Below are 16,170 nucleotides of genomic sequence, written 5' to 3' on the forward strand. Positions count from 1 at the left end.
AAGACAAGACACCACTGCAATAACAGCACACAATGCAGTTACTCACGGTTAGACACGGCTCATTTATGAGGGTGGGGAAAGGGTAAACCTGTCCACTGGGTCACGAGGTTCCCGTTGGGCCCCCTTGCATTCAAAACTAGCCTTCCGGACAGCCTTGGGGCGGCTGAACCCAACCTTGGTCTCAGACCTGGTCAGCAGCTCATATTTCTCAATTCATACTCTCAATTCACACAAAGGGATTTCTGCGTTGAGACACAAGGTTCAAGAGCATCTCTTTAGTCTCAGCCTTGGTCAACGCTTATCGTAGAAAACACTCGCACTCTTAAGTTTCCACTTTGCACCCTTTCTTTCGAAGAGCACACAAAACAAATCTGTTGTCTTCAGGGCGGCTGCACAAGGTTTCCACTCCTGGCCTAAGAGAGACCTCATAGTTCTTTACAGAACTTAACTCAATTTCACATGGGGAAATACTTTCATTGACAACAGCAACACAGAGTCTTTAACCTTAACTCTTTCTACTCACAGTTACTACTTACACAGTGGGTCTGACAGTTCTGGCAGAAAAAAACGTTTGGATAGGGTGAGCCTCAAGCAGTGACTCAGGAAGACACAGAGACAGCCTCTCACTGAAAAGCCCCAATAGAGATTTCAAAAGGTCTCTTATCTTGGTTTGGCACCAGGGCTTCAGTGAAGAGACGTCTGTGTCCTGACTGATCACTCTGGGCGTCTCTATCCAAGTCCTGGCACCAAATTGTGGAAGAAATCAAACTTCATGTTGTGGTTGAATCAGAACTGACAGAGCCAGCTTTTCTTTATTTAGGGCTATACTGTGATCACAGGGAGGATTCCAGACAGCAAGGGGAATCACCCACTTGTCTGTTTCAAAGGATTTCTCGAACTCTATAAGTTTACAAGCATATTTATACTTAAGACAGAGAAAGAGAAAAATACAACCTTGGACAGTAAATCACTGATCTAACACACACAGACATACAGGCAGTTTACTTAAAGAAAACATCCGTGCACAGGGTAATATATCAAGACAAAACAAGGCATGCTGGATTCCTTATCTCAGAACACGTAACTGAAATAAGCAGTATCAGCACCTCTGGTCTCTGTCTGTTTTCTTAGTCAAGTTAGGAGCCAGGTTAAATTTGTTACCACACTGCACAGTAAACATTTGCATCTACATGTACAGATGCTTACTGTACAGTAATTGGCTCCAATAGCGAGTAAATTTACTACCTGCAAATGCAAGTAGCAAATTTACTCGAGATCAGTAACTACACAGTAGCCCTCTGGGAGCAAATGTGACCTCTGCATAGACCTCTGGGAGCAAATGTGCTCCTGGACAGCAGGGCGTGGGCGACTGCTCCTTGCCCCCAAGGGCTTCCTGCTGCCAAGGGATGGGGACAATGTCCCTCTGCCCCAGCAGCAGGAAGCTGCCAATCCCTGCTCTTATCCCTCAGTGGCCGCTCTGCAACCTTGATCGCCCCAATTTGGGTCCCAACTAGGAGGTCCTTATCTAGGCTCTCCACTGGGCAGGGGCCGATTGTGGAGTGGGGGCTGGGAACTGGTCAGGGCAAATCCCAGTCCCATGCCCTGATACAGTGATCAAGACATGGGGCTTGTAAATAGCTGCAGGGTTGGACCAGGTCCCAGTTTCCTGCCCCATCCACCAGTGGAGCAGGGGGCTGGGACCTGCTCCAACCCTGCAGCTCTTTCCAAGTCCTCTGCCCCTAGTTGAGTAGTTAGGGCCAGAAGTAGCTTGCTACCTGGGCAAGGGAACATTTTCCCCATCCCAGCAGCAGGCAGCCCCCCAGGGGCAGGGAGCAAGGTCTCAGACTCTGCCAGGTGACAGCCATCTCCTGGCCCCATGCTCCCTGCCAGCCCCTGGATGCTGCAGGAGGCCGGTGCAGGACCATTGGGGGCAGAAGCAGATTCTCCTCCTCACGAGCAGGAGGTCTGCTTCTGAGACCCTGCATGTGTAGACACCTGCCTGGGAATGTTTACTTGTGAGTAGCTTACTCAAGACTAAACAACTCCCAGATCAAATACACACCCATTGTCATTAATATACATATACTACTTGACAAAGAAATCCTGATACAAGTCAACTAAAAATCTGGTCCAGTATTGGTCATGTGGCTTAGCCCAGGTCAGGACCAATCTTTTTGGCAGGTATGACAAATTAGTCCTCCACTGGTACCACTCTGCTCCCCTTCCCCCTCAAGCCATACATTTAACATGACACTTAAGAACAGGTCATTTTTGCCACAGTTCTTCAACTGCTTCCAGTGCACGTAGTCCCACTGAAATGAGATTTATTTAAATTTTGCTCACTCAGTGGGATACTCTGAAGCATAACTCCAGATTGTGCCCCAAGTTAAGCAGAACATATAAAAGACAAGCAATTTAGGGAAGCATGGATGGACTGATACCAGGAAGCAATGAAAGACAACAACTTTTACTTTAAAAGGAAAGAGGTAATATCAAGATTTATGCATTTGTTTATTGCCCCCATATAACTAGGTGTATATGAGTGTACTGTCATGTAAGTAATTGAAAACTAGCCTGAAGAAACATTCTGAGGCAAGAGTTTGCTTGGCAACCAAGAAAAAGGTGACAATTCAAAATTAAAACAGCCTGAAAAAAAGGCAAGAATGGAGAGAAGCATTAAAAGGACAATGTAAGAGGGAATAGAAGAATTTGTCAGATTATCAAAAAAGCCTTGGTATAACAGTTAAGAGAAGTTACTGGAGTGTGAAACGGATATTTAGGAATCTAAGAATAATAGTTCACTGTTCTAACAAAAAAGAGGGAAGAATCCACTTAATCCTGTTTACCGAGTCTTTTTTTTCCTTTACGGAAATTTCAGGTCTTCTAGTAGAGGTGGGCTTATCAGGGCTTCTAGAAAGAGAGAGCTCTTAAGTCAATTGCTTTTAAGCAGAAGCCCTGATAAGCTTACTTCCCCCCTTTGAGTCTGACAGTTGATGCCCTCTTAAGTGCTCTTTCCCCTTCTCTCTCATTGTAGTACAGCCAGCATTAGCTGAATCAGCACAACCACTCATGCTGCCAGAGATGATAAATTGCTTTGTCTATAAGCTCTCTGGTGCAGACATATTCAGGGAGCAAGATTAGTATTTCTTTTGAAAGCACAGGGGTGTAGGTTGTAGCCGTGCTGGTCTAAGGACATAGGCAGACAAGGTTCTTTAGGTGAATCTGATATCTTTTATTAGACCAACTTAAAAAGTTGGAAAACAATTATTAAGCAAGCTTTCGGGTTCAAAAACCCTTTGTCAGGCTAAGGACACAGGCACTTAAAGCAGCCATCTTGACTCCTTCTGGCTGTACTTTACTATGACTAACCTCAATTTCTCTAAACTATTTGGAGATATCCAGATTTTAAAGTTCCCTAAAATAGTTTAGATTTTTTTCTGATACTTATCTATGTTGAAAAAGGTCTTGTACACACTCCTCTTCCCTCGCCCACATTCTGTTTGTATTTGATTATATTGTTACTATTAGGAAACCTCCCCCCTCAAAGAACTTTTTTTTTTTTTTTTTTTGCAGAGCTTGGGGGAAGGATGCATGTTATTAAACAAAGTTTGATTATATACAAATACTGTTATATATATCCAAAATAAACTTTAAAAAGAGGAAAGAAAAGTTCTCATTCATTATTACTAGTAGTAATCTTATTATTACTACTATTTCATCAACATTAGCAAGTTTACAGTTCTCAAGTGGCAGATTTTCCAGTTGGTGGTGCCCCCTGTATTACTACTGGGAGCTGCTCGTCTCACCTCCAGGTGTATTTTGGGTCTTTTTGCAAAGCGCACATTATCTCCTTTCTACTGACTGTTCCTAGAGAAGCACAAAATGACTTGAACATCATCCATTATTACATAGAAATCAAAAGTAAATTCCAAGGATCATGTCTTTACGCAGGCACCTGTACAGTAGCATAAATTGACAAAGACTGAACTGAAACTTCATACAATTTTATTAATGGCTTACAGAATTATGCATAGATTAAAAACTAAAATAGAAACTAAGTAGGTTTAAAAGTGTCTCTAAAAAAATTAACACTGATACAGATGACAAAAATGAAGTTAACAGGCAATGCTTATGTTCAAAGATAGATGCCTCTAGAGCTCCACAGCACAAAAAAGTTCACTTTTCTCCTTTTGAGAGTTACAGAGCATCAGCCTTCTTCCTATAGTTGTCTAGGATCTCTCTCAAGTTTGCCAACAGATTTTCAGATGCAAATTCTTCAAAGTCTCTATCAACTTTTGCTTTCTGTTCCCCAAGGTATTTCTAGAAGGGAGTTACAGTAAATTAGTTACATATTCAGAAATGTAACCATGGCCTCTGCTTAAATGTAGGGATCTGCAATTGCACACGTTTGAATTTCACTTTCTACCACTGAAGTGTTTTTAACCACCTTGTTCTTGCAGAAGATTTAGCAGGTAGAAAACAAACCTGACAAGATATTACTATTACATACACAACTGTTGTCTTTGATCTGTACTAAATAACTTCATTATCAAAGCTCCCAAGTCCTGGTTAGCCTGACTACAAGTACCGTTTGGTATTTAAAAATTTTAATACACATACACTTGATATGGATGCAGCTTTTTTTTTTTTTTTTTTTAAAAGATAGTGTCATATGTGGAAGGATTTCACTGTAAAACAGTAGCAGTTATGACATACCTCCACCGATACTAAATGAGTTGTAATTACTTCCAACAGACGGTTCAAGTTATCACCCACTTTTCTGCTCTCTTCTGTTGTCGTCTGCATAACAACCTGGTATCTAAAGTTAAACAGCATAGTCACTTTGCTATGGTTAAAGGACAGGAAGATTACTGGAAAGTTTTCATAGTACAATTCATTTCAAATTGGATTGAAACTTGTTTAGTGCATACATTTGCAAAATAATGACCGTTAATCTGGTCAATTAAGAATAAAGGATCAGTAGGAAAATGAGATGAAGATAATTATATCAAAGTATAACCTTCCTGATTTTTTGGGCATGTAGTATGGAACTCATATAGGCCTCTGCTGGATCCTCAAACTCTACTACAGCAGTGTCAAACATAAGGCCAAGGGGCCAAATGAGTTTGACTTTTCTATTCTATTAGAAACAGATACATGTTCTGAAAGTGCTTGGAAATAGAATGAGCATGTCTATAAAGAAACAATAAGTGTTTTACAGAATATTTATCAATCAATGAAAAAGACTCCAGAGCTTTAAGTTTACAGAAATGATATCAAGTCTAGCTCAAAAAAATTGAATGAATTTGGTACCTGTTCACTATCCAATTTGAGAAATTTTATAAAGAAGCTAAATGTGTTAGAACTTAAACACAACCTATCCCAGGGGTCAGCAACCTATGGCTCAAAACCATTGGATCTGGCCCTCAGAGCCATGGTTTCGGCAGTAGGGGCTCCTCTCTGTGCTGTGTTGCAGCCAGCTATCTGGGACTCCAGATAAGGAGGAGATCTTTGCCAGTCTGCTGGCACTGGCTTAAGCAGAAGGGGGCTTTCACTGTGCCATGCACCAAGTGGCAGCAGCTGGGTATTAGTGTGCGCTTGCCTCTGATCTGAGCAGGTTCATTCCAGCCCTATTCCATTGGAAAATGTTGCCAACCCCTGACCCACCCAGTAAATCTTGAAAGCCAGATCAAGAAGCCATTAGACTTACTGCCGCTGAACATCATGAAGCTCATTCATGGCTTCACTAAAACCTTCATTGACTCCACTCTCAAGTAAGTGTTTATGCTTCTCTAACAATTCCAGCTCATTTGCACATTTTTTCTCCTCTTCTTCAGCTTCCTGAAATAAACAGCAGATGAAAAATTAGAAGGAAAAATAGAAATATTAACCTAACTGACTGAACAATGTTTTCAATTTATGACTGATACTTATAGGAAAATTATTAAATCATACATACTCATTATTCCAAAATGCATTGGTGTGGTAGAAAAATATAAAAACCATTTGCAGGGTTCTGTTGTAGTATTGCGTATTACCTGCACTTCACCTTTTAAAGCTTGTTCCTGCAAACCACCCTTTCAATATGCCAGATGTTCCGAGTCTGTTACCATCACCCGTTTAGGTTATTTGGAATTTATTTACCCTTCTTACAATTGGAATATTTCTACCAATTTTTAAACCATAATTTAATTTTTTAAAAGTATTTCGCTTTTCTGGAGAATGACTTTCTACATTCAGTAGGGTCATAATGTTGATGGTCCAATAAGGGATGTTACCAAATAACTGTATTCAGGAAGACTGGCTGGAAAACCCACAAAAAAAATCAACCAAACTGATTTATAATCTTTTAAGTTGAGAAGCTTTATCAGACCTTTGCTCAAAAAAAACTGGTGGAAATTGATAACATCTCTTTAATGTTGCAGAGTACTTTGAGAAGTGTATAGAAGGGTTATATGAATTGTCTTATTATAACCAACCTTGCAGTTGCTGGGTGTTTTACTGAATTACCTCAATAGCATGGAACATGCACAGCTTATATTAGTAGCTAAGTTTCAGATGCATTTGTGCCAACGGACTAGTTCAATAGCCTTCAGCAACCTAAACAGTGCACCAATTAGCAAGTCATGCAGAACCTCTTGTTTCTAGTGTTAACACTAACTTAAGAGAAAAAATGATTTTTCAAATATCAGTGTCAAAATAGTTCTCAGAACAATAATAGATAAAGGCAGGCTTGCTACAGAATGCCACAGGCTCCCAAACAGCAAAGATGATGTTAGGAGGACAAGTCAGTAGCCAGTGGAAGGGGCACTCTTATTCCAAAGAGAAAATTTAACCATGAAGCCCCTCCACCATGAACCATAACACCACTGGTGATGCTATAATAGACAACATATGCATAAATGACATACAAAAAGTGGTACTGAAGCATAAGGGAAAGTGGGAATTGGAGCTCATTACCTAGATTATAGGTAACCATGTGGGTTGGCTACTGATAAAAGACAAACACATCTATACACCCTGACCTTTTATTTGCTTTCATTTCAAAACCCCTAATTTGTCCCAAAGTCTGGCTACACATGACAGCACAACAGATTTTCACCTATACCAGCTGGGGACACATGAGAGGTAGGAGGAGCGTAACACGCAGACTAGCAGCAGGCCTTGAATTTGCCGAGTTCTCCAAATTCCCCCCTAGTCTATACCTCATTTATAGATGGCGGATTCTAAATGACTGACTTCCGACCTGGTTTTATTAAAGTTTGTTTCACTGAAACTTTTGGATCTAGTTCAGTCCAGTTCTCTTGTGGATTTGGAAGGTGTCAACTAGTTGGGATGAATGTGCTTGGGAAAGTAAAAGGAAGGGTTTCCTTATTTCCTTTCAACTTTCCCATTGTGGAATGCTCTTCAACACTGTCCTGTTTCTTCTTTACCTTAGTTTATCGTCTTTTCTGACAAGGCCATTTTGTTTTTACAAATGATTTCAGCAAAACTCTCTCTATATTATAGCAAAATAACATCCGATACATTTGGTTACAGCAATCGCTACTACTATTTTAAGCTATGATATAGTGTATTTGGATTCTTTAACATATGGTCTTCCCTTATAATGTTTCCTTTCAGGCCTTGTGCTTTGTATAACTACATCTCATTGCTGTGTTAGCTAAACATATGGATGGCTTCCTCTACTCTGCTGACCAAGCTAGTTGTCACAGTTTGGGAGCGGGGGGTCTTCTGCTTAGCCATACTTCTGCAGCTTGGCCTAGGGTCCCTTGAAAATGGCTTAGGCTGGCAATAAACTGCCCTACTGAATATTAGATCAAGGCTCTCGAGTGCTTACTCTCAGTTATGTCCTAGTTTTTTTATGGATGTGGCAGTACTACAGCTCAAAAGGTCACCCAGAATGTAGATTGTCAGTGCGAACAACATATTTGCTTTATAAAAATAATGCTTACCTTAAGTTTCTGATGATAAAGGTCATCCAGCTTTTGTGCTTCTTCCTTCAATACTTTTACATTGCTTTTCTTTTCCACAACCATCGTGTTCACCTGGAAGTATAAAATGTGGTCAAAACCCTCCTCCCAAAAAACTAACAAGTCTGCTTCATATGCTGGTTTGAGGTGGAGCAACATACCCCACTTGCATCACTACAGGACCACATAACAGCTACAGCATAAAGCTGCTGTGAGCTCAAGTGGCAGCTTTTCCTCCTCCTTTTGAAGCCACTACATTTATCCTTACCCCAAGCTGATATTGAACTCAAAGGCTAAATGTTATATACAATAGCCTTTTGTTAACCCAAACAGGTGCCTAACAAGCTTCACATATTTGCTGCCTCATTCTTAGTCAGATAACTGATGAGACTGAAGAGTCCTTTCTTAATAGTCATTAAAGCCCCCCACCCCTCCTTTTTTGAGACTGGCATGTTTTGCAATTTGCTCACACTGTATAACCTCATAAATCTGGCATGCTTGGAACTGAGCACTTGCCAGAAATTTGAAAATTTGGATTTTTGAAACCGGAGTGGTGGCTGATTACAGAGTGGGGGAGAAGTAGCGGCAGCCAGTTCTGGAGCAGCAGTTCCAGCACTGCACGCCACTGCTCTGCATGCATGGTGGTAGCAGCCACTGTGTGCAAGCTTTCTCCCCTGTTGCTCCAGGACCAGCTGCTGCTTCCCCCTCTGCTGCTTCTGTCTTCCCCTAGCTGCTGCTACTCCCTGATGTGCTGGATTATTGAGTTCTAGATTTATGAGGTTATACTGTATTAACAATTGTGAAACAAGTGGAGCCAGTTTGTTTTTGCAACAGTAAAGATAGAAAAATGTTTTGGTGCTACAGAAGATAGCACCAGTCTGGATATTCATAGATTCCGGACTGCCATGTAGAATCTGAACATTTTTACATATTTAAATACAAGAAAATTTAAAGTTCATAAATCTCTAACTGTGTTTTCATAGGCAAAAATAATCTCCACTAACAGAGAAGATATGGAATGTCCCTGCAGAAAATGAGATTAGAATAAACTTGATACCTACCCACACAGATTATCCAAGAAGTCCAACAAGATCTTAAAAAGCCTTATTAATTACACAAATCTGTATTTTCAAAAAGGTGACAACTGAAATGTTTCAAACTGCATTCAAGATGTCTACAATAACTCTGAATATTCTTACTATCTATTTATTTACTAGAAATGGAATGGATAGTTTAGTATGCAAAAAAATTAGATCAAACTTTTCATGTACAAAGAACTAATAATAAATAACTTAAAGAACCTGTAGTAACAGTACACTCAGCAATACGTTGTTTCTCTCAGAAAGGTCAAAAGGCAACTGATCCTTTTCTCAGCTTTCCCCAGATATACCTGCAGTTTTTTCCTATACTACTCCCAAGCTTGCAATACTTTTCCTAGTCTAATCCATTGTTCTCTTTCAAATCCCTCCTGGACTTAATTCTGCTTCGAAATGTAGCTATGTTAGTCGCTGATTTGTTTGTTAGGCTAGTGAGAAGTGTGGGACAGCCCATTTTACTTAAAAAATAATATATAAAATAAAAAAAAAGTTAGAGTTATCCATCATCATCTGTAGGCTGTCCAACAACTGACAGCCCACAGAAACTGGACAGCCCTGATCCCACAAAATGCTTTTATTAGTCTGTCACTGATTAAGTGTAGACAGTTTAAACTTAATGCTGAAACTTCAAGATACCATAAACCAGTGATTCTGCAGAATGATACAGCATGCTAGGGTACTTTAAGATCTTTTCAAGGGTACCGTGTAATGTTAATACTATTAGGTGTGCAAATAGGACTCATGATAAACAGAAATTTCAAATAGAAATCCATAGTATTAAAAACATTGTGCCCTGATGTGGTCCAAATTAATAAGAGTAACAGAAGAATTACTCTTATTTTTCAGTTCTCCAAAAAACAATTGAAAACCAAGAGCTGGCACTTTCCAAAGGGTACCCCCAAGTCTAAAAAAGTTAAGAACCACTGTAAAAAGTATACATGATGCACCTGTTCCAAGGTATCTTCCAAACCCATTTTCCGGTGGGTAGCTTGTCTGATTTCTTCTTCGGTTTGGTTTATGAGTTCCATAAGAGGAGCCTGTAATAGAATGCAAAACCATGTAAAAAAAACAGGAAATGCCATAACAAGAATATATTTCAGTGAACCTCCAGAATTTCTTTACAAATTTAGAAATAAACATAATCCCTATTATGCAGAGTTAAAACAATTCCAGTTTTTCAGAGGTTTGAGTTGTGGTAAATTTGAAACCATGTTCAACATGACACACACTTTAAAACAAGCCATTTTAATAGCAAAAAGTAGACTGAAAATGATGTCTGCACTGCCACTCCCTTTGAAGGGAAACTCCCTCCTGTGCTTTTTATTTAGATTATTTACCTTACCGTGTGTGGCAAGGACAGGGTCCCAAGCCCCTGCTATGCTCCTGCAGGACTGGCCATGTTGGCCAGGAACACACCTGTCCGGGCCCGGATGAGCAGTGCCACTTGGGTGCTTGGGGGGGTGGAACAGCTGCTGGCAGTCCCGGGAGCATAAGGACACATACTCTGGGAAATGGGCCCCAGTTAACCCAGAGGGAAGTGAGCAGTTTAAAAAAAAAAAAGATGCCAAGAATAGCTTGGTGTTTGGCATCCCTGGTGCAGGAAATATTATAAAATGCTGCGGTGGCAGGAGGAGGGGGTGGGAAGGGGGAAATCCTCAAAGGAGACCTACATGCCAGACCCTTATGAGCTTACTGGGACCAGGACAAGCCATGAGCAACGATCAACCCACTCTCCCTGAAAGATAAGTAAACAGGCACAAGGGTTGTCCGCACAGAAGCCCGAGCTGTGCCTAGGGGGAATTACACCCATAGGGGACAGTTGGCGCAAACCATCTAGGGAGAGAGGGAGAGCAGGAAAGAAAAAGCAAGCCAGTCTTCTAGGAAGAGTGGGGACCCAGGAGGAAACAGAGGCAACTACAATAAAGGAAAGGGTTAGACATGTCCTGCTGGTGAGGAAAAAAAAAAACTAAGCAGAGACCCAAAGGCAGCAGCAGAGCATACTTTGGAGAAGGGAGAAGAAATCTGAGCAATTCTCCCATAATTTTGATTTAAAAAGAGGAAGAGGGAACAGAGGGCCCTCTTTGATTTAATTCCTCTAGAATGGAGAAAGATAGGGAAAAAGTCTTCCCCCCAAAGATTTAATGTAGAGTTAAGAGGGAAGATATACCTAGTTCCTAGAAAAGGGCACTTAAAAGAGGCCTAAGTCAGGAGACCTGGGACTTGTGGGAAGAAGCGCGAAGGAGTTCCTGGAGGTGATCCTGATTTAATGAGAATAGTCCTATACCAGCCAAGTCAGCATAGGAAGAGATCAAGACTGGAGACAGTGAGAGAAGCAGCAGTGCTCACTTACATTAATCTGTGTTCTGTATTGGACTAGACAATTTGGTCCTGCCTCAGGGTTAAACTTAATCTCAAAGTCAAGGCCTTTGGAATTCTCTGCGCTTACAGGGATAAGTTTCAGCTTTCGAGCCAGCTTGTGATACTCTGCAAGTTGCGTTTCAATCTGTTTGGGAGAGAAAAAAAGCCCAAAATGAACAAATTTAAAGCATACATCAGTTTGGCAAGCCTTCATTGTTCTGGCTACAACTTCTCCATAGCTATTGTTAGACTTTTCTAAGATTTGGACAGAAAATCTACAAAACTTTTCATCACTTATAAAAGGCAAGAGTGCTCTCACATACAAATGTGCCCTGAAGTGAGATAAACACCTTATTTTTGAAAGGCAAGAATGATGCAAAAGATATTTCTTTAATTACCTGCTCTAAGTAGCAGCATGCTTGGCTCCCTATCTGCTCATTGTTCTGCTCCCTGTGGATTGTGTGCAAGCTTTACTTTTGCCCAGGAAGTGGCAGGTATTGATTGATCTCACTATATTCCCTTTTCTATAATACTTGCTCCAATATCTAGCAGCTAGTTTTTTGGGGGAAAAAAAAAGTTACATGTGGTATAGAAGAAAATACAGAAGTTTAGCCTCCTTCCTTTCTACTGGCCTCTTTTACTCATGAAGTGTGAGTATTTAATAGTGTACCTAGTCACTTTATGCAATTAATAGATTGTAAGGCCAGAAGGGACCTTGGAAGATCATTGGGTCCAGCCCTCTGCACCAAACAGGAAAGACAACTGGGGGTCAGGTGACCCCAGCAAAGTGACTGTCTAGTCTCCTCTTGAAGAGGATTGCACCACCTCTGGAGGGAGCTTTTTCTACAGTCTGGACACCTTGACTGTGAAGTTTTTCCTAATGTTGAGCCTGAAATTGGTCTTCCAGGAGTTTGTGGCTATTACTCCTGGTTTTCCCCTCGGGTGCCCTGGTGAACAGTTGCTCATCGAGCCCTTGATGTACTCTCCTAGTGTAGTGGTACTAGGTCCCCATTGCCTTCTTTTCCTCATGCTGAAGAGTCCCAGATCCCTCAGCCTTTCCTCGTATAGCTTGCCTTTTAAGACTGATACATGGGTGGCTCTTCTTTGGATTCTCTCAAGCTTGTGTGTGTCCTTGTTAAAGTGTGGTGCCCAGAACTCACTCACCTTTTTTTTTTTGTTTTTTTTTTTTACTTTTCTTTTCTTTAAGTTTTACAGTTAGAAGGCAAGTAACACTTAAATTAATACATAGGAAATCAGAAAGGATCTTTTGAGCTTTCCATTTTAAAGTGGTATATCAAGAACCACAGTTGAATTTTCAGCTGAAGCAAGAAATGAATCTGACCCTAAAAATTAGTGAAGACGATGAAATGATATCATTTATATTGCAACAGCAGTATTTAGCTCTACGAATGTGCTGCTAACCTTATGATAGTATAAGTTGTAGTCATGATACTCCAGAAATTGTGCATGGGGAAGATTTTTTGGATGATATCTTTTACTGGCCCAACCATATAGTTGGGATAGAGTTAGAGTTAAGCTAGGTTTCAAATGCAAGACATTGACCTGAGGAAGAAGAATGTCTTGCATTCAAAAGCTTGTCTAATGCTATCCCTCCCAATAACTGGATTAAGCCCAATACAAGAAGAGATTCCCCACCACAAAATCAGCAAGGGGGAAAAAAAAGGCCCTCAGCTAAATTCACATACAAGGAAACCTCATTAAACTGCTGCCAAAAGCAGCATGTGCTCAGTAATGGAAACCAACTATACACCCAACACTGAGCATGTTTATAAAACACTTGGCCCATATTGAGCAAACACAGTGATGACAAACTTTTATTTATTTATTCATTTTTATAGAAATTTTTCATGTTCCAAGCCCAAAATCAGACAAATCAAGTCCAAATCTATGAGTCGGTTCAGAACTATAAAAGTGGCCCTACAACCAGCAAACATCCTCCACCCCCCCACCAGGGGCTTCAGATATTTTCAACATCTTTGGCAGACATCCTACAAGCAGGCCTAAGCCCAGAGGCTTGGGGTTCAGATGCTCCCAAGTTTCGCTTGCCCTCAGCCACACAGCCGCAGGAGCAAGCTAGGAAGGAGCCTCCCTTTTCCATAAAATGGGCATTAAGCCCCAGCACCTCAGCAGGTATTAAGCCACGCTAGAAGAACAGTAATCCCCCAGGGGCTTAAGGAAAACTAACTTCTTGGACTCAGATACATGGTGTTTCCCCTGCCAGGTAAGTGATGGGAAGCTAAAACAAGGATAGGTTAAATGTAGCCCATCTGAATAAATGCCCATTGTACACAGCCCCCCTCAGAGCCCACATTTTTTCTAAGTTATGGTGAGCCACAACATTGAATAAATTTCAACTTCTTCACTCGCATAGCCGAGGTGTGCCTTTCTTTCTCATTTCCAATGATTCCTGTTTCTTCACCAGCTTTAAATGTCTGACAAACACCACCAAATGGGGCCTAAAACAGTTCACTCAGACCCCTCTGTCAACCTATGATTAGTGTGGCTCTACCCTCCATGAGGTTGTGCGAGACCAGGTTGCCCTGTGCCTCATCTGCATATACATTTTTGGAGGATCCTAGGACTCATGACAAGAACACGTGCTAACAGTCATGAGTGGGGGCCACACACAAACTGAGCAGTGAGCTGTGGGGTCACCATGGCTTGAAGTGCTGTTGACTATGCTGGAGCCCAGCCCAATGAACATATATAGTAAATCATGAGCCTTTTGGCTTTAGATTAATATCATGCACAATTTGTACTATAAGTAGGTACAAAAAGTAATGCTTAAAAAAAGGTGCGTTTGTGAGGTACGTTATAAAACTTGCAGTAGTTTCAAAAAAAAAAGGTAAAATGCATCAGTTCTAGGTGAAATACATCCATGGGTACCATATTCAAATTACTACATATACGCTTAGGTCAAATTCAGTTTTTTTTTTTAATTCGCTCCTTACTTCCACGTACTCAGGTACAGCAGTGTCTAGGAATAAAAAGGGGCAGGAAGGGGCTACAACAGGAAGAAGGCAGGGGAGCTACCTAGACCCCAGATTTTATTTTCCCTTCTGCAGCAGTGGGAAGGGGACAAACTCAAACTCAAAGGCAGACCTCCAATAATCACAATCTATACCTGGAAAATTGTAACAAATTTATAAGTTTTCTATAATTAGATTCTATATATGGGGGTGGGTGGGAAAGAGAGCCGTCATATTGTTATCTTATATTTTTTAGTAAACAAGGTATATCGTTGGTTCAATAAAAAGATATCAACCTCAGAAACCCTTGCCTCTGCTAACCTTAACTTATTTGCTGCTTTAACATTAGTGATTGAGAGATGTACAATATTCTTCCTCTTTCACTCTGGATGCATAACTATATGAAAAGACACTTCCCCTACACACAAAATAGGTAGTAAGGCAGAGGAAGATGGTTCAAAAGAATACTAAACGGTACTATTTTATGATTTTTCATCTAAAATATTCCCGATACTGTTGAATTCATTAGGAAGGAGTTTTTAATTTCAGTTTTAAGAATGACAACTGTCTTGCAAACTAGTAGCAGTTTCACATACCGCCTCTTTGCCTCTAGCATATTTTAGCTCTTCATTCCACAACAGGTGTTGTTCTGCTTCCAGCTCCTTAGTCAGTTTGTTGATAGTTTGCTGCAACTCACTTCTTTCGTGATTTATTCTCTTAATGTCTGCAACTGAGTACTTTTGGTTCTCAAATATGTGCTGGAGGCGAGCATTTTCTTGCTTCATTGCTTCAACTTTTATTTCTGAATACAAAACCATTTGTTAAAATTACTGTGACCACAAGAGAAAAATCCTTGTCTACGCATTTAAAAAAAAAAGTAAGGCACATTTTAGCCTAGGAAGTAATCATTCATGTCCACCCTGCCAAGATTGTACAGACTGGCTACAAGTCATATAACATCTTTATTTCACATTTATTTGGGAAAGTCTCCCTTTGAGATGTGGACAGTATACATGTCTCTTACAGCAGTAAGACAGCTGTTTATTAGCTTGGTCCAGCATTCGTGACTCATGTTTTCTTACCTACTGCTTCAAATTCCTCATTAATGCCTTTCAGTTTCTGGTCAAGGACGGCTGCATGAGACTCCAGATTAGCCATGTAAGCCTGGTATTTCTGAACATCTGCTTGCAAAGAAGATTTCACTTTTCGTAGTGAAACTAAACGATCCTGTGGGGAAGGGGGATTGGCAAATGAAACAACTACCATCTCAATAAATTTATAGAAATAACTAGTTCTACTTTATAAGAAAAGTGCGATTACAGACAGCTTTGAGCTCCATGAGATTTCCATTTGAACACCCTCGTTTTAGATATCTGTAGTAATTGATTTTAATCAAAATATATCTAAAGCTGTTTTTTTTAAGTGTAAACATTTCATTCTGAAAGCCTCCAACATCTACTTATATTACAGTACCACCTAGGAGTCCAAATCAACGCTAGTGGCTAATGTTACATTATTAGATGTATCGTATAGATAAGTAATAAGAGAGTTCTGCTTCAGATAATTCATATTTGATGGTTTGGTAAGACTAAAAAAAACAAAAAAAACCAAAACAAAACAGGGGAAAAGGTAGAAAACCAAGGAAACTTTTAAAATCAGCACATTTGGAATAGCAAGCAGTACTTAGATTCCTGCCTAAACAGACACTACATTAATTTAAATTTACTAGCAACAAAACTAACTTTTCAAACA

The 16,170-nt window shown here is 40.3% G+C and overlaps 1 protein-coding gene across 2 annotated transcripts in view; it reads right to left on the minus strand.

Moving 5' to 3' along the window:
* Positions 1-3,521: 3,521 nt before the first annotated feature.
* NDC80 (NDC80, kinetochore complex component) overlaps positions 3,522-16,170 on the minus strand; it is a 40,750-nt gene continuing 28,101 nt past the window's right edge. For both annotated transcript variants that reach the window (XM_019525883.1, XM_019525891.1), the window contains exons 10-17: positions 15,501-15,645; positions 15,015-15,220; positions 11,421-11,573; positions 10,018-10,107; positions 7,956-8,048; positions 5,711-5,841; positions 4,717-4,819; positions 3,522-4,320 (exon numbers count right to left, since the gene is read on the minus strand). In XM_019525883.1, the coding sequence (XP_019381428.1) occupies positions 4,198-4,320; positions 4,717-4,819; positions 5,711-5,841; positions 7,956-8,048; positions 10,018-10,107; positions 11,421-11,573; positions 15,015-15,220; positions 15,501-15,645 (1,044 nt within the window). In that variant the 3' untranslated portion in view covers positions 3,522-4,197. The remainder of the gene's footprint in view (positions 4,321-4,716; positions 4,820-5,710; positions 5,842-7,955; positions 8,049-10,017; positions 10,108-11,420; positions 11,574-15,014; positions 15,221-15,500; positions 15,646-16,170) is intronic.

Source organism: Gavialis gangeticus, unplaced genomic scaffold, assembly GCF_001723915.1.
Source record: "Gavialis gangeticus isolate Ggan-Ray unplaced genomic scaffold, GavGan_comp1, whole genome shotgun sequence".
Classification (NCBI taxonomy): domain Eukaryota; kingdom Metazoa; phylum Chordata; order Crocodylia; family Gavialidae; genus Gavialis; species Gavialis gangeticus.